The sequence below is a fragment of the Ochotona curzoniae genome, unplaced genomic scaffold (genome assembly GCF_017591425.1).
Source record: "Ochotona curzoniae isolate NIBS_2020 unplaced genomic scaffold, NIBS_Ocur_1.0 contig_517, whole genome shotgun sequence".
NCBI classification, from domain to species: domain Eukaryota; kingdom Metazoa; phylum Chordata; class Mammalia; order Lagomorpha; family Ochotonidae; genus Ochotona; species Ochotona curzoniae.
The window spans coordinates 8,152,493-8,178,846 of NW_024466454.1; the positions used below are offsets into that span (position 1 = coordinate 8,152,493).

Here is a 26,354-nt window from a genome sequence, read left to right on the forward strand (position 1 = left end):
TTTTTCCAGTGTGAAAAGCCCTTGGGTGACGTAATCCATCTAAAATCTTGTCTGTATTTCAAAGTTCAGTGCATATGCAATCTCACCAAAGTTGGTGATTACTTAAAATATGACCAAAGCAGAAACTACAGCCAGTAACAATTATGCTCCTCTATGTATGTGAATATGTATAGGAAAAAAAACTATTTTAAAATTAACAAACAATAGAAAAAGGAAAAATTCTACTAGGGGAAGCATTTATTTAGAAAACTCATGGTAGTTAGCAGAATAGCAATGTTAAGATATGTTGTACAGGGTCTGTAGGAATGGCCTAGTGGCTAAAGTCCTTGCTTTAAACACGCCATGATCCCATATGGGCACGGGTTCTACCCCGACAGCTCCACTTGCCATCCAGCTCCCTGCTTGTGTTTTGGGAAAGCAGTTGAGGACGGCCCAAAGCTTTGGGACCCTGTACCCGTGTGGGATACCCGGAAGAGGTTCCTGGTTCCTGGCTTCGGATTGGTGCAGCGCCAGCCGTTGTGCTCACTTGAAGAATGAATCATGGGACAGAAAATCTTCCTCTCTGTCTCTCCTCCTCTCTGTATATCTGACTTTGTAATAAAAATAGATAAATCTTTGTTTTTAAAAAGATATGTGCTGCAACAGTCTAGGCAGTTGTATATAATGATATATTAGGATTTTGAAATTTAAAAATTTTTTAATATTGTTAGCACAGTTGAGAGTTATGAATACCAATGAGGGTCTAGCATGGGGACAAGGGTCATATTCTATTCTCACGTGGGGATTAATCCTTATGGATGTCAAGGTCAGGAAGAATGTTACAAGGTTGTTACTTGAATGGTTCTGACAGTTCTGAGACGACATTCTCTTCATTAAATCAGGTTTGAGAATCTTTTTCCAAGGTTTATTGGCTGAGAACTCCACCTTAGTATATCCCAAGGCTCAGGAACATGTTGCAAAACTTGGCCAAGAGAGTTGTTCAATCTGTTCTGTGTTCTGATCCTCTAAAAAGGCTGCTTACTTCCTGTATGGGCCTAGATGAGCTGGCTGTCTAGGCATGCTGTCTGCTGCACAGGCATCACAACTGAGGAGGCCCAGTCCTGGTATATGCACTCTAAGGTCGTGTCAACTATCTTGTGGTTTTCCCTGTGACTGGGATTTGAGTCCAGTCATCTAGTTGAGAGATGCTCAAGAAACCTCACCTGGCTGACCACAGGCTTTCTTGTTGTATGCCCAGCCAGTATAGGCTCATGGTTTTGTGTATCACTTGTACCAGCCCATGCACATAGTAGTGGATGCAGTTGCCTGGATCTGCACCTAACCTCATCTCTCAAATTAACTAATGGGTTCTGTGGCCTAGCTCAGGCCAGTCCACCAAAGATCCAGTATTCCTGCACACCAGTGAGTGCTTCAGACAAATCGAGGTGACCCCCAATGACCAACACCACACCAGCACCATTCCCAGTTCACACATGCACTGGCACATGCTGTGGCCTTGCCCTGTCTGTCCGATGTGCCATCTGGCTCTCATGCATACACATGTGTGCTGCAGCCTGGCTTAGTCCACCCTGCCCCTAGACCTGGCCCTCACTTATGCTGATGGGTGCTGCCTTAACCACCCTGGCCTGCCCTGAGTCCTGGATCTTGCACCTGCCAGGGGTGTTGTGGGCCAACAGTATTACTGATTCATACTCAGCCCTAGTACCTGTCAGTATGTGCTGTGGCCCAGCCAGGCTGGCCCACACCCATCTGGCTCTTGTGCATGCCAGGCTGTGTGGCAGCCTATCACAGGCTGTCCTGCTTCCAGAATGCCTGCCACTAGTCCCAGTTCTCACAGTGGAAGCCGTGGCCCAGCAGGGGGTTCTTGAAGTTCCCCTACCAGACCCACTCTAAGGAGCTGCAGCCTAGAAGGGGAAATCCCCATTTCCCTGCCAGGCCTGCTCCCAGCAACAGGTATGCCCTGTGTCAGTGGGTATTCACTGACACTCACTGACAGGTACTGAGGTTTAGAAGACTGATTGGCCTGCATCCATTTCAGCTTTCACTAGCTGGTGCGACAGCCTCGCCCAGCCTGGCCTACACCAGACCTAGCTCTCATTTTATCCAGTGGGTGGTACAGCCTAGTCAGCATATGTACAAAAGTTCTGGCTCTCACAAGTGCCAGCAGGTACTGGGGCCTAGCCCAGTCTGGCCTGTCCCACATCCAACCCACACACATAGAGATGGGTGCTTCAGCCTTGCCTAGCCTAGTCTGCAGCCACATCTAGCTGACACCTTCACCAATGAATGCTGCAGCCTAGCAGAGTGGTTTCTATCAGTCCTGCTAATCATCCCTGTTCTTGAGTAGTGGGCTGATGGGTGCTTCAACACAGCCTGGCAAAGCCCATTCAGCTTTTGCCAAGCCAGACACAGTCCACTCTGTCCTGGCTCTCATGTATGGTGGGTGCTACAGCCTTGCCTAGCTGTCCCCCTCACAGCCCCAGCTCTTGTGCTCCCCAGGGGCAGCTGTGGACTAGTAGGGGACTTCTCTATGTTCCCTACCAGGCCCACTTCCAGCCCTGGATCTCATGTGTGCTGTCAGGTGTTGTGGCCCTGCTTGGCATGGTCTGCCCTCAGCAGTGGCCTCTGCATAGGCTGGTGGTTGCTGCAGCCTGGTCCATCCCAGCCTCCTCTCAGTTCCTGTTCCTGTGAATGTCAGATGAATTTCTGTCTGCCAGGTTAGTTGCACCGTTTAGCCAGGCTAGGCCATCACTACTCCAGTTCTCTATAAAAATAGCATGTGCATTAGTCTCACAGTGAGCCCTCAATTTCCCCACAGAATCTGCCCCCACATTCTGTTTTCCCATGTTCTGGAGGGTGCTGTGTCCCAGTCTGATGTGTACCACCCCTTGCTGTGACATTCACTGGCAGGGACTGCAGCCTAGTCACCCAAGACATGCCCTCCAGCTTCAGCTTTTTCATGTGCCAGCAGGCAGCAGGTAATGTGTGGTAACACAGTCTCAAGCACTTGGGCCATCTTCTGCTGCTTTCCCAGACTCATTACAGGGAACTTGATCAGAAACAGAGTGGGTAGCACTTAAACACACTCCACTACGGGGTGCTGGTGTTGCAGGTGCCTGAAGCTAATGCACTCAGTGCCAGACTGAACAAATGGAGATTTATGCATCAGGAAAATGCAATGTGAAATCCGTATGTTTTGATCTCTTTTCTGGTTCCTTTACTTTTTCATCAATGATTAACTTAGTTTTATAAACAATCCCCTCAACTTGACAGCTTACCTGTGGTATAACTGTCAGGCAAAAGCGTATGTTTTTACAACTTGATGGTTCTAAGCTTATAAAAAATTTCACAGAATAAAAAAGAGTAACGGGAAAACTGCTCAACAAATATGTTCATGAAGTAAAATGCATGTAGAGAAAGGAACATGTGAGAAAAGAGGAGACTGATCTATGTAGGAAAAGTGAATCCTGGAAGGTAAGGTGTGAAGATTTCAGGATAGGAATCTACAGAACTCAAATCTCCCTAGTTTCCTGAGTAAGAATGACAACTTGTCGGATTTAAACTTCAAAGTGCTGACTCCTACCTCAGATGGCTCCACTCCTTGCTGAATCTTAAATGAATATAAAAAGCTTGGGGACATAGGGAAAAAAGTCACACATAACATTCCATTTTCTGTGGCTGTAGACTTGGGATTGCTACCAAAAAAATTCTGAAGAAAATTTCAATGGAATGCTGTCACTTTGCCGAATCTGGTCCCTGAGGTAATACTTTGAAAATATCTACTGTTTCTCTTAATAATGGTTTCGATGGTAGGTATTACAAAGACATTGCAGAAAAAAAAATACGTATGTTCAAAGCCAGTGTTAAGTCACTCAAGGTTGACAAGCGAAAAAATGGGGCATTATCATCATGTAAAACTCACATAAGAATTCTTGTCTTTCTGGACTTCCTTTATTTGTCATTATATATGTTTTCTGTCATTGCTATATTTGCATGCTCTTTTCTTTCCTTTTTAAAATTTTTCTTTTGTTGGGAATTCCAATATACAAAGAGAAGGAGATACACAGTCTTTTGACCTCCTGTTTTCTGGTTCACTAAAAAAGTTGGCTGAAACATCCAGTGCTGAGCTGATCTGAAGCCAGGAGTCAGGAACCTCTACTGAGTTTCCCACAGGTGACCAGATACCTAAGGCTTTGGGGCATCCTATACTGCCTCCTAGGACACAAGCAGGGAGTTGGATGGGAAGTGGAGCAGTTGGGATAAGATGCATGCTAGGTGCATACTAGGTGAGGATTTAGTATATATGCTACTGTGCTGAGTTGTCTTTTATTATTTTTAATATTTTCATTTGGAAGACAGATTTTTACAGAGAAGGACAGACATTGAGAAAAGGTTTTTCCTTAAATTGTCACAACAGCCATAACTCATCTGAAACCATTAGTGAGAAGATTCATTTAGGTTTCCCACAAGGTTGCAGCATTCCAGGGAGCCAACCTCTACTGCTTTCCCAGGCCATACGCAGAGAATTGTAAGTGAAGCAACTGGCATATTAACCAGTGTTCATATAGGATGCCAGTGCCACAGGCTGGAGAATTAGCTTGCTGTGTCATTACACTGGTCCTTGATTTTGTTTTGAGACAGTGGATATAACCGATATTTCATTAGGATTGAAAGAGAAATCAGTTATCCTGGCAGTAGGATCACTATGAAGAAACAACTTACCATCAAAATTTAAAGAGAAAGGTCACTTAAGAAGTATATCATTTAAGATAGAATCCAGAATGATAAGCTTTGCTCACCAGCAACTGATCCAGAGATTCATGGATCAGATTCTACAAAACAAATACTATTGCTATATGCCCGTGCAGATGGTGTTCAAATCTACCACTTTTCTATTCTTTGGAACAGCAATGATGTCCCACAGGAAGACAGTATGGTTGCTGGAAGTACAACAAAAAATGTCTTCTGAAATCTGGGTTTCAAGAAAGCCCATTGGTCTCAGGGATCCAACTCACTATGCCCCCACAGCCACTGAGGGGATGACACAACAGAGTTCCTCAGGAAGAATCACCAGAGACAGTGTGATCAAGCATGTCTATTTGTTGTAAAGCAAACACAATCTTACGTAGCCCAAGGGAAGGGGAGGGCAGAATGGAATCAACTGAGAATCATCCCACCCAAATATGGCACTGCAATTGGCAAGAAGACATCTCTATCTCTCTGGACTCTACAATCCTGCTGCAGGCCATAAACATCATGTATGGCTGGTAGGTATGGTTCAGGTCATGTAACAACGTACGGCTGTCAGGGAACAGGGGACTGTAGAGACTTCTCAGAGTTTCTTTTCAAGAAAATCCCAGCACAGGTTTGTCCAAGGGTGGAGAAGGAAGACAGGGAGCTCCCCAGAGGACACAGCATTCCATGTCATTACGACCTTCCAGATAGGCTGAGTAGGCAGAGAGATACATGGGTAATCTCCCACACATGGGCTTCTATCTGATGTCCACAGAGACACAAGTCTGGGAGGCATGCTCCATGAAGGTCTGGCTTAGGAGGAGGTTTTGAATGGTCAAAAGCAAGAATGATGCAATGATGTAAAGGTGTGGGCTACTTAAAGGTCCTGTTCACTTCTCCTTCACAATTTTTCTCTATTTTCCAAGCTTGAAATCAGTATTTATCTGTATTATAATTTATTATGTCACACTCTTTAATGATGGTTAAACAGAGGTTCTGGATTTTGTATGAACACCTAGATATATAAAGAATAAATTAGCCACTGTAGTTCTAACTACTCAGTTGTGTGCTTTGGAACTAAATTGCTAAATATCTGCTCCAGAAAATAATGACACCCTATGGTGCTTTTACCTTCCAAATTGATTCTCTGGTGTCTTCTGACATTTATCCTCAAAGGAGAACAAAACTGAAAGATAGCTATATAACCTCTAGGAATTTGATTTGTCACTGAAAGATGAATGAGTTCTCATTCTAAGAGGTAAGACTAGCCAACATATTCTAAGATGTATTGGTTTTGCACTCAGCATTTGGTGACAGTTTACTTCTTTAGTGTGATCATTTTTACTGATAGTGTGTAGTGCACACAATGCACATGTACTCAAGCATCTTTGGCTGAACAGATTTGTTTCCACCATCAGTTTTGTGGTATAAACTAACATCTCTTGTGAAGCCATGAGTAAGACAGAAGCTCCTTGTCTTTAAATACCATTTAAGTTGGCGCTTGGTGAAGATGTCAGCTTAGAAATGCTCTCGGGCATAATTAATATTTAAACTTTTTTTTTTGCAAATTTGAAAAGTAAAGCCTGAACTTTAGCCTAGTGGCTAATGTCCTTGCCTTGCATGTGCCAGGATGCCACATAGATGCCAGTTCACGTCCTGGTGGCACCATTTCCCATCCAGCTCCCTTCTTGTGGCATGGGAGGCAGTCGAGGAAGGCCCAAAGTCTTGGGACCCTGTGCCCACATGAGAGAACTTGGAAGAAGCTCCTGGCTCTTGGTTTTATATGGGCACAGCTATGGCTGTTGTGGCCACTTGGAGAGGTAATCTGTAGATGGAAGATCTTTTCCTCTGTCCTTCTCCCTGTATAATAACTGCCTTTCCAATAAAAATAAATGTTAAAAAAATTAAAAAGTAAAGACGTGATATATTTTCAGAAATGTTTGCTGAGTTATGGTTCTGAACACCCTACAACGAAGACAACCATGCATCAGAAAAAGATTGGAACACAAACTTTAATGAACATGGAGATGAACATCAGCTGGCAACCAGCACACTGATGTTTTGTGATTTTAAACTATTTACTTGTCAGCCACATATGTTAGACATGCTCACATTTCATTCTGTCTGCTTCCAAACAGAAAACAGCATCACAGTAGAAAGCGGATAATTTTGTTTAAATTAACCTCTTTAAACTATGGGCTGAGTATTAATTATGCTTTTTCAGAGTATTTACACTGTTATTTCTGCCATCTGGTAAAATATTATAAATTTAAATCAGTAGTTTACTTCATTCATAATTTTAGTTTGACATTTCTATCTAGTTATAATACCAGGAACAGTATTGTTTTTCTTTGAAAAATGTCTGTAGTCAACTGATAGATATGGTGAAACACGTAACAACTTAGGTGACTCTTACATACATTAGTTATCAAAGGGTTAAAATGTTTCTGTCATTCAATCACTTCCAGGTGTACTGAGTTGTCTATGGTTACTAAAGTGTCTATAATCTGACTCTGTTTGCTGAGAGCAATAAAAGTAATATTACTTTCTAGAAAATTTAATGTAATACAACATAATCATATGATATGAGAGCATGTTTAATATTTTAAATTGAAAATATTACTTTACCAAGTAGCTTGGGATAGCAATGAATCACTGTGAAAAAGAATGATATATAATTATATACATATATACTAGTCTTATCTATTTGCTTATCATTTAGGCAACATGCAAAATGTTAGCTATTACTGAACATTTAATTAAAAGGTTTTATGAATATAATGTTTTTGCTAGTTTCATTTGCCATATATATATACATACATTGATTTCATTTTCGATACATATATAAAACACTATACTCTTTTGCCACCACACAAAGTTCTTTCCATTCTATTCTCCAGTTTATATATAAATACATATATTTCAAAAACATACATATTTCTAAAATACATATATATTAGAGACTTTTTCATTTGAAGTGCTGAGTTAGAGAGTGATTCAGAAAGTGAGAGATATCTTTCATTCACTGGTTCACTCCATACAAGGCTATGATGACTAGATCTGGGTTAGTCTGAAACCAGGAGCTGGAAGCTTCTTGCACATCTGCCACATGGGTAGCAGGAGCCCAAGCAATTCTGCCATCTTCTGCTGATTTCTCTGGTGCATTTTCAGGTAGCTGAATTGAAAAGCAGCACTCACGTGGGAGGCTGGTGCTACAGGCAGTCATACTATACTATGGTATTGGCCCCTGATATACAGTTTTCATTCTTTGGCCTCAGAGCACCTCAAGTGAATATGTCAGAGCAGTGTACTACAGAAGGAAAAGAAAATATTTCATGAGGGATTTTTTTCTAGGGTGTCTGGTAAAAATCAAATTTAAACTAGAGATAGAATCATTATTAAATGTATTGGTGGTTCAATATCTTTCTAATGACATCTTGTACGTATTGATGAAAATGAAGGCATCACATTTGTAACTTCTAAAATGCACTTTTTAAAAAATCACAGATTTATTTTGTCAGTAGTTACACTGTCCCATGGATTTCCTGGTGAATGGGAACCTCACTACAGTGTCAGAATTCATTCTACTAGGCTTAACAGACGACCCCATCCTACAAGTCATCCTCTTCATGCTCTTCCTATGCATCTACCTCATGACCATATCTGGAAATCTCAGCACCATCATTCTCATCAGAATCTCTCCTCAGCTCCATCATCCCATGTACTTCTTTCTGAGCCACTTGGCTTTTGCTGACATGGGCTATTCATCTTCTGTCACACCCAACATGCTTGTCAACTTCCTGGTGGACAAAAACACAATCTCCTACACTGGATGTGCCGTCCAGCTTGGCTCAGCAGTTTTCTTTGGGACAGCAGAGTGCTTTCTTCTGGCTGCCATGGCATATGATCGATTCGTGGCCATCTGCAACCCACTGCTCTATTCAACCAGAATGTCTACACAAGTCTGTGTCCAGCTCTTTGTAGTGGCTTATACAGGTGGGCTTTTTAATGCTTCTAGTTTCACATTTTCTTTCTTCTCTTTACTTTTCTGTGGACCCAACAGAGTCAACCACTTTTTCTGTGATTTTGCCCCTTTGGTTGAACTCTCCTGTTCTGATGTCAGTGTCCCTGCAGTTGTTCCCTCATTCACTGCTGGCTCCATCATTGTGGTCACAGTGTTTGTCATAGCTGTCTCCTACATCTACATCCTCATCACCATCCTGAAGATGCGCTCCACTGAGGGACGCCGTAAGGCCTTCTCTACCTGCACCTCCCACCTCACAGCAGTCACTCTGTTCTATGGGACCATTACCTTCATTTATGTGATGCCCAAGTCCAGCTACTCAACTGACCAGAACAAGGTGGTGTCTGTGTTCTACATGGTGGTGATCCCCATGTTGAACCCCCTCATTTATAGTCTCAGAAATAATGAGATTAAAGGGGCCTTAAAGAAAGAGATCAGCAGGAAAATATTTTCTTAGGGACCCTTGCAATTTTTGTAGCTTTTGCTATAGTAATGATCCATAAGTATGTTAGATGAAATTGAGTGATTGTAACTGGAATGCATCTGTTTCTATATCATTAGTTATTACTGAAGTTTCCAGTAAATGAAGGAGTTAGATATGTAGAGAAAAAAGTAAATCAGAGACACTTAGTGAGTTATTTTGATAAACTCAAGTTAAATTTATAATTGAGGATATAAATTATTCACAAGAAATATCTGCTCTTAACCCTTTAAAACCTGTATCTTTAAAAGTTGTTTTTTCATCTATATTTAGGTTACGATCCTTCAATACTTGGACTGTGTCCATTTCAACACCTGCTAATTCTGAGAGAACTACTGTTATGTCTGAGTACCTGTGAGAAGGAATGAGAAATTTGAGCCAAATAGGAAGCTTACTGAAATCATACTTGTGGAGAGATGATCTTTTCAAGAAGAACATAGTCTATGTTCTTAGTTTTTTGCCTCCTGATGGGTTATTGAGCGAAGTGAGGCCAGGGAATACTTAAAATCCCCAGACCTTTGTGAAAATCTTTTGGTATCTCCCCCTCTCTCCTTTCCAGAGGCAGCCCCCTCAGTCCCTCTCCTGACATGAGCTTTTCATTTCCCTCTTCTTTTTATGTTTACTTGGTTATTTTCCAAACCAGACTTCTCTGTCTAAAATAGATTTCCAGTTTTTATTTCTATAGTATGTTGAGAAAAAAAATGTTATCAAGCTTTTATGGTAACACCAACGTTCACTATGTTGAAGAAATAGGAAAGTCCCTGTGTTGAGAGGAATAGATTTTGTATGGTTTATATGTGACATAATTGGCTATAGTTCTTAATGTACTGATACAGCATTGTCTAAAGATTTAGCATTCATAACCAATGTAAGTCAACATAGAACTGGAATCTGATCCACTGCTAAGGCAAGAAAGTTTTGAAATACACATATATCAATATGCTGGTAAGCAGCTGAACCAGTTAATGTCTATATTGAATCCGTTTTGAAAACCTGGAGCATTTCATTAGTGGTTTTTGTTAATTGGCCACTCTGTGTCAATTTTCTAGCAACCCCCAGTAAGCCCTCCTATGATCCCTGATTCCTTCTCTGTTCAACTGATACTAGTTGTGAGATATTTTTATGTGTTAATTCTTTTGTCAAAAGTTTTTATATCTTTTTATGGTGTCTGACTAAGGAAACATCCATCTTGTGTTTTCAAGTTAACCTCTTGGATTACATTATCTTTGCTCAGTTTTTATGGTCTGAAAAGAACTGAGGTTTAAAACAGCTAAGGATTCTTTTGGATATGTACTTACTTTGAAATATTTGAGAGATCACTTCATTAACTGTCAATAAATCTGATTTCTAACTGGTTAAATCACCCTGACCAAAAGGGTAGACATTACTTTGTGATGATGAGGGATCTCATTTTGATGAGACATTTTAAGGCCTCTTGGCATATCTCATAGGTTTAATTCCTCTGGCTTTGGGATTTCCACATGGGCCCCTGCGAGTCTCAAGGTCCAGGGCTGTATCTTCCTTCTGATCAAAGTGGTAACTAATTTGGCTGTTTGAGTGTATGAGAAGCATTGTTAAGATGTGAAATTATGCTAACTTTGTTATGTCAATATTAAAGTGTTATTGATTTATATCAAAAAATAATATGAAAACTTAAAAAGTCTAATGGTTTTGTTGCATTGTTATCAGTCCTGATGATCATCTTGATAAAGGGATGGCTCCAAGGCCTAAAAGAGACAAATGTAGATTGACATTTTATCTTGGAGAGTTTGTAAATCTGAGATGATTGTGTGTACTTGATGCAAACAGTCACACAACAAACTATAGTATGCTAGAGCTACATGAATAGTCAATTGTGATGTGTTTGCTTTTAGCATGCAAGCCCACTCATTACTTTTAAGATGCAAAATTGATTTGTTACATTTTGTTGTCTTTGATATGTATCTTTTTCTACTTGATCTTTGTTCCTATTGCTTGTCAGAGTTATACAAAAGTACAATTCCCAGCAAGATAGTGTTGGCCTGGAAATTTCAGATGAGGACCCATGCTGTAGAACAGAAAAAGCTAAGTTTGACAATAATTATCAGGTAGTTAGTATCAGTACAATTCCTGAATACTTCTTAAATAAGATTTATTTTATTTTTCTTAATTGGAAAGTCAGATATACAGAGAGGATAGACAGAGAAGATCTTCCATCTTTTGACTCACTCCCCAAGTGCCCACAATGGCCTGAGCTGCGCCAATCTCAATTCAGGAGCCTGGATCCCCACTGGGTCTCACATTTAGGTGCAGAGTCCTAAGGGTTTGTGACCTCCACGACTGTTTTCCTAGGACACAAGAAGGGAAGTGGATGGGAAGCTGGGCTGCTGGGATTAGAATCGGCACCCATATGGGCTTCTGGCAGATGCAAGGCAAGGACTTTAGCTGCTAGGCTACCGTGCTGGGTCCCTGAATACTTTTTATGTATGGTAGTAGAAACTTAAAGGATGCAACATGAGTTTCCAAACTGAGTATTAGGTCATACTGATGACAAGGAGATTGAGATGTGCGGTCTCCCATTACATTGGTCATCATCAGAGGACAGAATATCTTGATGCTCAGACCTGGGCCTTTTATCTCTCAAAGGAGAGGTGAATTTTGTGCAGTTCAGGTGTCAAGTTGGATTCACCATGCCCACACAAAACCAACAGCATATCTGAACCAGGGAAGCAAGACTTCAGTTCTTGATTCCTCCACCTCACTGACAGTAAAGCTCAACCAGAAATAGTGATACTCAACACAGCTTTGTCAGACCTGAACCAGACCAGCTTGACTGTCTGCATCCCACTCACTAGTGTTACCTGAAATGGCTCACTGCAGAGATCCTCCTGGCTGTAATCATGCACCTGGCTTTGGGTGGTTATCCAAGATAGTGACCAGGGAGGAAGTGGTCTGGTACTGTTGATGGAGGAACCTCAACCTCTTGAGAGCCCTGGCTAGTCCACTAACTGCCTCAGTGGTTATGTTCCTCTGTGAATTCACGTTTGAACTCCCTGTTAGAAACCTCTTTACACGATGTATTCAACCTAGAATTAAGTCAGTCAAATTACAGTTAGTGCTACAAGAATATAAAAAATACCACTGTGTAAAATAAATGGTTCGTAAGGAATTATGGAGGTGAAGAGAAAGGGATGACGTGCAAACCATCCTGTCTGTGGGCAAAAAAAAAACAAGTTCACATGCGGGACATGGTGGTCATGTAGTAAGAAACCAGGTATCAAGGAACAGCAGAGTCAGGCAAAGAGAAGAAAGCCAAGGATAAGAAAGGAGATAAGGAGATGCTGGCTGTAACAACTCAGGATCATAATTCCCAAAAGCTAACCACTGTGTTTGTGCTTTTGTATTCCCATTTGCTTGTTGCCTTCCTCCACTTCACCAGTGCTAAAAATAGCCTCATGTAACTTCTCTACAAAATCTCCGGAAAATGGGAGCTAGCACAATGGCTCAATTGGCTAACCCTCCACCTAAAGTGCCAGCATCCCATACACACACTAGTTTGTGTCCCAGCCATCTCCTGCTGATGGCCTGGGAAAGGAACAGAGTATGGCTCAAAGCTTTGGTGCCCTGTACCTATGTGGAAGACCTGGAAGAAAATCCTGGCTTTGAATCAGCTCAGCTCTGGCTGATGTGGCCACTTGGGAAGTGAACCAACAGATTGAACAACTTTTTCTTTGTCTTTCCTCCTATCTGTATATCTTCCTTTCCAATGGGAAAAAAATATTCTAAAAAAAAAAAAACTTCCAGAAAATGGACCCTAAGAGGCTCAGTCAATGTGGAATGAACCAGGCTGGTGCTCTCTACACTAAATAAAGGTTACTTCCTTTCCACATGTAGCTATCATGTTTCTGGTGGTAAATTTCTGTAACATTGTGAGCCTCACATTCCATTCACATATGCTTAATTTTCTTTGAGGTTTCTATTCTAACAATGGTAGAGTTGGTCATTGTAATTAATCCTATTGTGAGTACATCTAAAAGGAATGGTAAGATATCAAACACCTCTGAGATATCATATTGTGTTTATATGATAAAAGGAGGCTTAGTTATCAGGAAGTTTGAGGACACAGAGAAGGAGACATAATAGTTAAATATTATTTTGTCATGACATAATTTCCTAAGACATTAGAAAGTGTTGTCACATTTTTACTTATCTAAAAATAATATAACATAAGTAAAAATTAAAAAATATGATCTGGTGAGCAGTGATATGCTAGACACATACCACAAGATGAAGGGAAATGTAGAGTAACCAGTGCTCACAAAGATTTGTAGCCCTTCTGCCCCTCTTGTTGACTCCAGAGAAAGGATGACACATAAAGATGCACATGAATTTTGCTTGAGTCTCCGCAGCCAGGGTGCCCTCCTTGACGCCCTCAGGTTGCCGATCCCAGTCTTTTGCATCTGTTTTACTGGAGGTCATTTGCACAGAGCAGGGGAGACCCCAGAGTGGAGCGGGTGGACAGGAGGAGGCTTGTATCCCAATCCTGAAGACTCCCGGATCCCCATCAAGGACTATCAGTACAGGCACCAAGGACTACATCCCAACTGCCAAGGAGACCATGGGAAATTGGAGTGCCTTCAGAGACCAAGAACTCTGAGGTCACCCACCCCCATTTGGATCTACCACATGGGATGGAAGAAGCCCAAATCCTTCCTTGCAGAATCTAAGGTCACCTGAACAACAGCCAGGAGCCCTGAGTGGTCCGCAGAAACGGAACAGTAAACTTCCTTTGGGACTAGGGAGAGGAGCTTTCCCTGGTTCTTACTTAGTTCCAACTTTGGATCCCCACCCTCTCTTGCAAACAAAAAAATTAGGATAGACAGAGAACAACAAGGAAAGCTTAGAACCACACAGGAAACAGTCAGCCTTACTAAGTAGAACATATACCTTACTAAGTAGAACACAAAAATTAATTGCTCCTCACTAAGGTATTGAAGATTTCTCTGCACACCCTTCCTAAAACTGTTCTGCACCTCAACTGTTGACATATGCTTTGTTAGAGTTATAAGCCAGTCTAGACTGCCCGGAAAACAGCCAGGTTAGGCAAAATCATGCTTCAATGCTATAAAATGCTAAATACTATAATGAAAATAGACATGAGACAGCTGAATAGTTCCCTATAGCCATTTTAAGGTGTATAGCAACCTGTTCTGTATATAAACTGAAATTGAAATGTCAATGAGCTAGTCACTGGATGTGGTTAAAACTTGCATTTTTAAAACATATTTGTTACTCAATACCATGTCAATTAATTCCATAATGTTGTAAATTGTTGTTGATGTTGTGCTGGGGCTTCCAATTGATCGGGATGATATTCTGTCAGCTTTACCTGCAGACCAGAGATGGTCTCCCCAAAAAAACGTTTAATTCATCTGGACAATAAGATGCTGGACTCTATGCTTGGTATATGCTTGCAAAGAAAGAATCTTGACTGAATTTGAACTGTAATACTGCAACAAGCTGGAGGAACCCACCAGGATGGGGAGGGCACAGAGAGGGGTTGGGGGAATCCCAGAGCCTATGAAACTGTGTCACATAATGCAATGTAATTAATTAATAATAATAATAATAATAAAAGATGCACATGAAAAGACAGCCAAGCCAGTCTATACTGGAAATCTGCATTTTTTAAAGAAAAAAAAATCACAATGGAAATTACAAATGATAAGAACAATCCGATATCTAACAACTTATGTAGAGGTAAAACAGCTTTCTAGGGGAATCCACATTTTAGAGTTAAGCTTCAATTAAAATTTCTATCCATTTCAAAGAGAGTATTGTAATAAAAACTCAGGCTGTAGAAGGAAATAATTACAAAATGAATAACAAATTAAGGCAATGAGGAAAGATAATAGCCAAGTATTTCTTTTTTCTTATGCTGAGTTTCCTGGGTCTTAATATGAAAAAAAAAATAAGGAAGATACAAACAATAATTATAAGGAAGGTGAAGGGTATAGCAAACAATATTTTAAGACCTTGCATAGGACTACAGAATTAACTACAAACAACTCTGTAAAATTTTTGATAACTGAAATAAACTGAAGAATAAAATATAAACATAAATTATAAGACATCAAAATTAAACACAATTTTAGAATCATTTAATATTTAAGGAAATTTAATTAGTAGGTAAGTAACTATTCCTGCAAAGAAAAAAAAGCAGAAAAAAAAGGCCACACTGAAGCTTTAGCAAATATTAAAGACACTCAAGGATATAATTCCAAGTAATTTACATTTAAAGTAACTGAGTGAGGACAGAAAAACTAGACATGGTTTTTCTTATCCCTTGGTCCAGTCTTATCTATTACATATATGACCTGCAAGACAAGGTTTGTCTAAGATGTTATAAGGACAAGCTCTATGAAAGAAAAGACTGCCTGTGCCATCAATAAGGTTGTGAAGGACAGAGGAGGTAGGCCCAATGAAATTGGGCTTCCACCCCTTAGATTCACAACCAAGGTGAAAAAGCCATGGACTACATCAAACTAAAAGCTTCCATGTAGTAAAAGAAAGAATCAACAAAGTGAAGAAGCAATCATCAAATGGCAGAAAATATCAATATTGATAGCCCTTTCAATACTGTTTTTGCTATAATTCATGAGTATATTTTTGTTTTTATTTTCATTCATTCAAAAAAAGTTTTGTTATTCTTATTAATTTCCTAATTCATAGGTCACATAATAGCATCGTTTGCTTCAAGAAAGTCTTTGATTTTCTTTTTTATTTCTTCAGTGACACATTGATGATGCAGTGGCATGTTATGTAACTTCATGTTGTAAAGTTTTCCATTTTTGTCTCTGTTGTAGAGGTTGTTTTTATGGCTTTTCATTTAAGTGGATATATACTAACTGTGTAGTAAAGACTATCACATGCAGGTGTGAAGATACAATGAAGTGTGAATCTGTACTTACAAAGCACAGATGGCCTCCCGATGAAACTATTGAATACATCTTGATAATAGCATGCTGCACTTTCTACCATTGTCCATGCCAATAATATAAGTATTGTGAAGAACTATACTACTGTAATTATTTGGGGGAAATTAGTCAGGTTAGGGAGAGTGGAGACTTGTAGAGTGAGGAAGGGAAATCACACAGCCTATGGCATTGTATCATGGAATAAAAATACAAATAAATAAATTCTTTAAAAAGTATTTATAAATTTAAAAAAGATAACGATTTCAATTACATATAAAACTTTACACTTCTCGTATGCCCACATTTTATGCTACTGATGTCACACTTCACATCTTTCTTTATTGTACACTCAATTAGAACTCATTTGTGCTTTTATACTCTTTTTTAAAAAAAGATTTATTTATTTTTATTAGAAAGGTGGCTATACAGAGAGGAGGAGAGACAGAGAGGAAGATCTTCTGTTCGATGATTCACTCCTCAAGCAGCTGTAATGGCTGGAGCTGCGCCAATCCTAAGCCAGGAGCCAGGAGCTTCCTCCAGGTCTCCCACACAGGTGCAGGGTCTTAAAGCTTTGGGCCGTTCCTTGACTGCTTTCCCAGCAACAAGTGGGGAGCTGGATCTAAAGCGGGGCTGCTGGGATTAGAACTGGCACCCATATGGGATCCCAGCGCGTTCAAGGTGAAGACTTTAACCACTACACTATCGTGCCGGGCCCATACTTTTGTCTTTTAAAAGTCGAGATTCATAAAGCACCATTAATGTACTATTCTGAATTTTACTTTATATTTCCCTTTACCCATGGATTTCATTCTTTATTATGTTTTCATGTATTACTTAGTGTGTTTTAATTGTACTCAAAGAACTCCCCCTTAGAATTTCTTGTGGATCTGCATCATGATTCCTCTACGTCAGTGGAGTTCTCCGGGTTGGATTACTAGGCGGGGCACTGAGTAGCATGTAGCACTGCTGCAGTTTATGTTCAGAGGACTGAAACTGAGTCACAGAGGTATTTCCTGGCCCACAGCTGAGACTAAGGCCTGCAGGTCCTCCAGTGGGTTCATGAAGGTAACCATTTCATAGTGAGCTCTTGAACCTGCTCTTGGACTATAATTTTAAGGAACTGGAGGTGACTTTAAAGACCTTGTTAATAACAACATCCAGTTTAGTGGTTTGCTAGCAGAAGCTAAAAAATACTTAGATGGTTTTCCATAGAAGGAATATATTCCCATGTAGGGCATGGAAGAAATACATAGTATAAGAAGTAAAGGAGTTTGGCTCTGAGCAGAACATGAGGGTACACATTAATAGCTGCATATAGCAAAACTAACCATTTTGGGATGCTGCTGTCAACTGGAATATTTCAAAAGAGTCATAGGAATGATGGATCTCAATGCTTAGGACATTTAAAGAAAGGTGAGGTATTTGGGCTATGAAATGCGTCAACCATCTGTTTACTTGGTGTGATATCTCAAAGGCATACAGATACTTAGATACCTCAGAGGAGTTTCTTAAACTGTCATGCTGAGGGATGGAAAGAAGAATCCTAAGACACATAAAGTGAATAATATAGTATATACAGAACTGTGTGCATTTTTTTGTGCAGCAAAATAGTCCCTAAATCAAAATAATACTCTCCTTCCTTAATCTTCCTTTCATCTACTTCAATGCAATTTTTCACTTTGAATCATAGAATATTGCAATTGGAAGTTATCGTGACATCATCATACTAAGTCTAACCAATCAGGTCAGTTACTTGTTCTCAGTATCAGATATGCTTCAGGAATCCCTTGTTTCATTTATAAAGGGAGAAAGAATGTTCCTTTTGGGACGACCAGCCAAGATTAACAAGTCACCTGGTTCAACAAATTATTTTTGCACTAAAATCCAAGGACTTTTTCTCAAAGGGGAAGAAACAATGCCTTAGAGGATTTTGAATGTTCTGTTAGAGCCTTATTTTCTCTCCCATTACACATACAAACACACCTTGCTTGTTCACACAGCATGTAACTCTGTTTCTTCACTGATGGATATATCAGTAGCTCATATTCTTGAAAGTTTGGTCCCAAATAACCATACAAGTAAGTATATTTACTTTGTAAGTTTCTCTTTGGAATTTAACATCAATAATTATGCTTCTAAAAGGTGAGTGAAAGGTCCATGGACTTTGTAAAAATAACTCAAATTCTATTTGTTTTAATAAGAAATTCAAAACTGTTTTGATTAATTTTATCTTTTGACACCTTTGAAATTGTGCCTACTTAATGGTCATTCTTGGCACATATACAGCGGATTTTTCAGGAGATGTCAGGCAAATATTGACAGTTGGCAAAAGCCCTTGCAAAACTCAAGTAACTGAGAATAGAAAACAGCCTGATTCTCAGGTTAGAGCAAGCTCATAGCCTCATATTCTCTTAAACTGTCTTATGACATCATTCAAAATGGCCAATCTGTTGATTAATATATATAATATATATATATATATCTGTTGTAATATATATTTACATAGTCAGAGTCCCTAGTCCAGGTGGACAGGCATTAATAAGCTGTCAAAACAGAGAGCTCGAGAAACAACTTTGGATGGTCAGTGGAGAGGAAGATGAAAACTAGAATCAGTGGGATGGTATATAACTGAATGGCATAATGCAGAACTAAGAAAGCATCAGATGCTCTACTTTCTGTCTCATTTTAGATTTGTGGTGAAAACATCCTGCCTGGGGTTGAAAGTAAAATCACATTACTCATAAAAAACAGTTAAATTTCAGCAAATCTACTTATACTTGACTTTCATTTTAGTTTTAAAGGTCACATAATGCTGATTTACGACTGACTGTTTCTGGTGACTTTACATATATCATTTGAAAAATCATAACAAATTTGCACCATAGGGATAATTTTCCTATTTTATAGGGTGAAAATAGAATCAGTTTATGTGCAGGTTCATACAGAGGACCAATCGAGGGTCAACAGTCAGAATTTTCTGACTTCAGTTTCCATGACACTGCTTTCAGCACAGGTTAAAGCTTATATAAAGTCACAATGAAAGCAGGATCATCTCACAAAACTCCAGTTGAATCAGAAGTTGAAGAATGCAAATATTACTTAGTGCTTTGCATTATTCCCTAAGCCAAGGCATTGAAACATACCTTAAAACAGCCTTGAAACAGGCTGATAGAGAAATATGAGAAACTTGACAAGTATATTATATCTAGAATGGTCAAAGGAACTATGGATACTGAATTCTGGAAATGGAAGACAGTGGACATGCAACAGCTGTAGTAAGATGGTTCAAGACGTTTACATAGAGAGTAGATAATGTTTGCTATTAAAATAATGGTGAAATAATTATTAAAATTAAAAACATTTAACAGATGCAATTAATACCAGAGCTGTAAGCTACCTGTCAGTAGAGCAGTTTACATATAATTGATGAAGATCAACTAAAGAAGAAACGGGATACATTCTTAATTATTGTTTCATTATGTCTCATAATTCAATCAAAGAAATCAGTCATACCACTGGAGAAAGAAACTAAATGATACTTATTATAAAAAATCTCTAAAGCTTTTAAGTAATTAGATATTTTAAAAATATTTTAACACTGACATCAATCATTTCTGAAAAATATCTAAAACTCAAAGTTAGTAATGTAAGTAGAAAATTATTCTCTGAAAATTATGATTAACCTTGGGTAGATATTTCAGTCATGCTGGCATGACTCATGAAAAGTATGGAAATTGTAAGGAAGCATATGTAACAAACAGATATATTAAGAAAAATTATTGATGGTTTATGAAGCTCTATAAAAATATGCTAAAGAGTTTGATGGATATTCCATATAGTATTTCGGTCATGAAGGTTATTCAGAAAATGGGAAACATTTAATTGATAAAAATAAAAATGTCAATAACAAAAGGCGAAATAATTGCAAGCAAGTAAATGCTATCATCATGTAACTCAAATTCTATACATTTATAAGTCAAAATGGATTATCATGCATTTAAGTTAGAAATTATAGGAGCCTACTTTATTAAAGAACATGAAAAAAGTGCCAAAAGATTTTGTAAATCTGTATACCTCCTCTAAAAGAATTTTTATTAAGCTGATATTAGTAGAAAGCAATAATACACATTAATGAAATTTTCAGGCCAGGAAATATTCTAGGTGTTTTATTTTACAGTATTTTATAGAATGTAAAATAAATTCTATATCTTGATTTTCTGATTTTGATAAATTTCTTTTATAATTGTGACTGAATCCCTACTATAGATGTTGTAAATTCTGTATCTTTTTTTTTTTAATTTTTATTATTTTTTCATTGGAAAGGCGGATATACAGAGAGGAGAGACAGAGAGGAAGATCTTCCGTCCGATGATTCACTCCCCAAGTGAGCGCAACGGGCCGATACTATGCCGATCCGAAGCCAGGAGCCTCTTCTGGGTCTCCCACACGGGTGCAGGGTCCCAAAGCTTTGGGCCGTCCTCGACTGCTTTCCCAGGCCACAGGCAGGGAGCTGGAAGGGAAGCGGGGCTGCCGGGATTAGAACCGGCGCCCATATGGGATCCCGGGCGTGCAAGGCGAGGACTTAACCACTTGCGCCACCGCGCCAGGCCCAAATTCTGTATCTTTGTATTAGTTGTTAATTTTGCTTTCTTAAGACTGCTTCAAATGAAGGATTTTGCTTTTGTCCCTTCACAATGGAAAGACATGGAGAAAGCACTTTGTAATCAAAATACAACTAAGGTTTCAATAGATAAAACAATAGGGAACACTTGGTTTAGAATTTTTGCAAGCTGAAATTATCTTGGAGCACAGATCATACTTATTTTAAATTTATGCCTTCAAGAAAACAGCTAGCATTGAAATTATTATACTTATCTTATTTTTTCACTTTATCCTGTTGATGCCAGATTGCATTGTGGGGTCATTAGTTCTGATAATAAAAAGTGGTAAAGAGCTAAATGCTCAAAAGAATAGTGATTAATAAATTCAGTCCTATTCACTCAATGCATTATCATGAAGGTCTCAAAAATTGTGTTTGGGTGCAAGTAAAACTGATAGAATTCTTATATTGAAATGTAAAGTAAAATATCAATATTATAAATTACAATATATTAAAAGGCATATCAAAATATATCCAGAGGAGAAAAGCTTATAGTAAAAATGTACAAAATTTCTTTAATTTTATTTATTTGAAAGGCAAAAGGAAGAGCAGAGAAGAGACAGAGGGTGAGGGAGGGAGGTAGAATGAGGAAGTGAGTCAGGGAGAAGGGAGGAGGGGAGAGTGAGAAGTGGGAGAATGAGGGGGCGGAGAGGAGAGAATAGGGTAAGGTGGAGACAGGGAAAGAGGATGAGAGTCAGGGAAACAGGGAGGGAAACGGAGAGGGAGGGGAAGAGAAACACGGAGAGGGAAGGAGGAGAGAGAGAATCTTGGATCTGTTGCTCATCTGTGAAATTTCGCTAACATTTAAGACTATGCTAGATTAAAGCCAGGAACCTGGAACTCAGTCTCAGTCTCCTACTTGCGTGGCACTGACCGAGGTACACCATCTGCTTCCTACCCGGATGCACATTAGCACGAAGCAGGAATGAGCAGAGCAGGGAGAGGAGGCGAGATACTCCAATATGGGAAATTTAGGTTTCCCAAGTCATGTCTTAACTGCCCCAAGTCTCTAAGCATTGACATGTATCATAGCAGCCACATATGAGGATTTTGTCTCCTTGGAAATTCCAAATGTTTTTAATCAATACATTTAATATAATCTTAACTTAAAAACTATCGAAACATCACTTAACATTACTTCTTAGTACTTTCCATGAATAAAAAGGCTTTCTTTGGCTCTTCTGTGAAACCTTTTTTTGGGGGGAAAGGGAACATAAACTATGTTTATCTGGGTTTCTCAGACACAATCCAGCATACTAATCATGCATGCATCAACTCACTAAGGACCTTTTCCCCCAGAACATTCTCTGCACAAGCACCCCAAATATTTGTGGGACAAGGATAAAAATGCAGTTAATGATGAGAATATGTACTGAGGAGAGTAAAGTATAAGTAACAATTGGTAAACACCATAACTCAGTATAAATGATGGCAATACAGATATCTGCAGAAAGTGTTGTACAGAATACAAAATAAGATTAACTTAGGAGTCAAAGATTTGATGAAAAATGAGAATGAGTGGAGGGGGATGGCAAGGTGGTATATAGGCTAATCTCTCCATCTGGGTTGTAGGCACCTCACATGGGTATCTGTTCGTATCCTGACTGCTCCACTTTTGATTCAGCTGCTAGTTAATGGTCTGGGAAAGCAGAGAATGGCCTAAGGCCTTGGGGGCATTAAACCCAAATGGGAACCTCAGTTGAAGCTCCTGACTGCTGGCCGAGCTCTGGTTATTGCAGCCATCTGGGCAGTGGCCCAGAGGATGGAAGGAAGGAAGATTCATTTCTCGTGTGTGTGTGTGTGTGTGTGTGTGTGTGTGTGTGTGTGTGTGTGTCTTCCTGTCTCTGTAAACTCTGACTTTCAAGTAAGATAATTCTTAAGAAAAAAGAATGAATGGGAGTTAATGAGATCTTTGATAGTGGCAAATGAGAACCATTATAGGAGAAAAGTGGAACAAAGAAAAAAACTAGAATTCATGGAGAACTCTATGAAGATTGGATGAGTGTTCATAATGGATACAAATATCATGAGAGACTCACAAATCACACACAGGAGGTATACCTGAAAATAAACTATTCACTGTGCTAATGAAATGAGATTTTGTCATGAAAGCTTGACAGAAATGGTAGAATTAAGGGAATCATTTAGGATCTTATCACTTTTGGTTTAGCAAGAGGTAACTCTGGCATAAGATTGCCAGTTACTCTTGGGAGTTTCCTGACCAGCAGCCCCCTGAAACCACTAAGAGCATGAGGTGATGGTATTTCTCAACAGCAAGAATCCTGGAGACAGTCTGATCGAGCATGCCCATTTATTGTAACACAAGCACAAACTTAAATAGACTAAGAAAGGGGGAGGCCAGAATGGTGTTTCCCAACAGTCCTCCTACCCACCCAACAATGACACTGTAATTGGCTGTAAGCCATGTTTGTCTATATGGACACTTCAGTCATTTAACAGGTCCCATACACCATGCATGGCTGGCAGGTATGCCTCAGGTCACGTTCACCACATGTGGCTGTGGCTTACCATGTAGATAAGAAGGAGCACACTTGACTTCTCAGAGTTGTTTATGAAGAAGTCCCAGCATAGCTCATCCAAGGACAGAAAAGGGAAATTGGGGTGAGGTCCACTGCTCTAGTCTATGCAGCCAGTGATCAAGGCCATGTGAGGTCACAGTGTGCCAGGGCCATTGTCAGAGTGTTACTCCAGGGACAAGGTGTTCTGCATCGATATGACCTTCCCCTTAGGCCAAGTAGGCAGAGATGCTGGGTCAATTTCAGACAAATAAATCTCACACACAAAAAAGATTTATTTATTTTTAATGAAAAATCAGATCAGATTTATAGAGAGTAGGAGAGACTGAGAGAAAGATTTCTGCCTGCTGGTTCACTCCCCAAATGGCCATGATGGCTGGGTTAAGACGTTCTGAAGACAGGATCCATGAGCATCTTCTGGATCTGCCACACGGGTACAGGTTCCCACAATTTTTGGGATATCTTCTACTGCTTTCCCAGGCCACAAGCAGGGAGCTGGATGGGATGTGGAGCAGCTGGGACATGAATCAGCACACATTTGGGATCCTGGTGTTGGTAAGGCCATTGAGCTGGGCCTTTTCTCTCTTTTTACCCTTCTTCCTTTTTAAAAAATATTTATTTTACCAGAAATGTTTGTGAGTTATAAGGTAACAAGAATGAAAGCAGAGTGGCACACAGGCAAGTAAATTAAAGAGAAAAAATTACCAAGGGATCTGGGACTGGAAAAGAGGAAATAAAGAAATAAAATTGGGAACTAATTAGAGACAGATCCATCTGAATTTTATTGGATGCGGTATCATGAGAGGAAGATAGCTGAGAAAATTCTCAGGTCAAAACAAGACTGGTGCATGGCGGTGTCTTTCCTTAGACACAAAATTTAGCCGTAGCTATAGGAAGCTGTGAGTTAGGTATGGAGAAGCCTGAATTTGAGTTAATTTTGGGATTTCCAACTGGAGAATCTCAGTAGATTATTGAAACCATATGTCTGGACCTAAGGAAAGATTTAGGTGGGGTGAAGTTTGAGATGCATTTTATATAGAAAAGAATATAGAAAGTGAGGCTCAATCACATTTGTTTCATGAAAAAAAGAAACGGACAAAACTCCAAACCCTTGGAATATGGGTACTTACAGGTTAGGTAAAAGAAGTGGTCACTATGAAAACTATGAAAAGAAAATGAACCAGGAATGTTGGAATGAAAGCATAAAGCAAATATTTCCATTTCCTTCAACAGGAACAATTCATAGAGAATATGGAGGTTGGAAACCATAGCACTGTGACAGAATTCATCATTGTGGGACTAACACGGGATCCTGTACTCTGTGTCATCTTGTTTGTGATATTTCTAGGCATATATGCTGCCACTTTAGTAGGTAATGTCAGCATAATCACTTTAATAAGAGCCTGTTCCCACCTTCACACCCCCATGTACCTCTTCCTCAGCCACCTGGCTTTTGTGGACATCGGACTTTCCACATCAGTCACTCCTACAATGCTTGTGGGATTCCTTGGTCATGGGATAGCCCTTCCTGTCACTGGCTGTGAAGCCCAGCTCTATGCTATGGTAATGTCTGGAACAGCTGAGTGCTTCCTGCTAGCTGCCATGGCTTATGATCGCTACATGGCTATCTGTTACCCCCTGCTCTACTCCACCCGCATGGCCCATGGAGTCTGTGGCCTTTTAGTGGGAGTTTCCTACCTGGGTGGCTTCGTGAATGCTTCAACATTTATTAGTTCTTTATTGAATATATACTTCTGTGGACCAAATCAGATAGATCACTTTTTTTGTGATTTCTCCCCTTTGCTGAAACTTTCCTGCTCTGATATCACCATCATTGGAAGTCTCCCTTCCATCTCTTCTGGCTCCATCATTGTGGTCACAGTGTCTGTCATAGCTGTCTCCTACACTTACATCCTCATCACCATCCTGAAGATGCGCTCCACTGAGGGACGTCATAAGGCCTTCTCCACCTGCACATCTCATCTCTCTGCAGTCACTCTGTACTATGGAACCATTACCTTCATTTATGTGATGCCCAAGTCAAACTACTCAAATGAGCAGAACAAGGTGGTGTCTGTGTTCTACACCGTAGTGATCCCCATGCTGAACCCCCTCATTTACAGTCTGAGGAACAAAGATGTAAAGGAGGCCTTAAGAAAAACATTGTCAAAATACATATCTTAGGATCTGCTTTGAATTTAAGATAAACTATAAGATTTATCCACATCACACTTAGTAGCTACTACATGCTACTGAACTGACTGCTTATATCTTAACCACATTTCTTTGTGCTAAGTCACCTCAATAAATTTTTATTTCAATCAGAATACACCCTAGCAACAGTAATAAAGACACCAATAATTAAAACTACTGTTGAAATCTTAAGCATGCAAATATTTTCCCTAATTTTATTTAGCAAATAATAATCTGTACTTACTATGTGCCAGACCCCATTCTAAATGCATTACACAATAAACTCATTTTTTCCTCACAACATCCCAAAGAGGTGACCATTATTTATGCCTTAAAAATAAGTTATCTCAGCATGGAAACATTAGCTACAGTTCCCAGGCATGCAGATGTGGGATCAATCTTTGAATATATGAAGTCTGGTTCTAAAATCACTATGCTACTCCATTTAATTTTTATACTAATTCTATGACATAGCTATTATTAACTAATTCCCCTTAATTAACAGATGAAAAACTTGGGTCTTACAGAGATCAAACACCTTTTCAAGATAGGTATAAAATTTATTCATCTCTTTCTATGGTCCACATAGGTAATCTATACCTCTATAATCAGTCCAATTATGTCACCACTGCTAATGCTGAAAAGAACTTGAACAGAGTACTCTAGTCCAAATTGGTACATTGTATCAATTTTTTAAACCAACTTTATGAACAAAGAGTTTAGGTACTACAGTCTCCAGGAGAAAATAAGAATGGAAACCCTATGGATT

At 39.4% G+C, this 26,354-nt stretch overlaps 2 protein-coding genes across 2 annotated transcripts; both read left to right on the forward strand.

The window, feature by feature from the left end:
- Nucleotides 1–8,269: 8,269 nt before the first annotated feature.
- On the forward strand, nucleotides 8,270–9,215 carry LOC121162139 (olfactory receptor 502). The gene has a single exon (XM_040988985.1). The coding sequence runs from the start codon at nucleotides 8,271–8,273 to the stop codon at nucleotides 9,213–9,215; it is 945 nt and encodes a 314-aa protein (XP_040844919.1). The 5' UTR covers nucleotide 8,270.
- A 15,422-nt stretch (nucleotides 9,216–24,637) lies between these two features.
- On the forward strand, nucleotides 24,638–25,576 carry LOC121162140 (olfactory receptor 491-like). The gene has a single exon (XM_040988986.1). It carries the CDS (start codon nucleotides 24,644–24,646, stop codon nucleotides 25,574–25,576), a length of 933 nt encoding a protein of 310 aa, XP_040844920.1. The 5' UTR covers nucleotides 24,638–24,643.
- The last annotated feature ends 778 nt before the right edge of the window (nucleotides 25,577–26,354 follow it).

Excerpts from the sequence above, each read along its gene's own strand:
- LOC121162139 (XM_040988985.1), top strand. The coding sequence starts at position 8,271 with ATGGATTTCCTGGTGAATGGGAACCTCACTACAGTGTCAGAATTCATT.
- LOC121162140 (XM_040988986.1), top strand. The coding sequence starts at position 24,644 with ATGGAGGTTGGAAACCATAGCACTGTGACAGAATTCATCATTGTGGGA.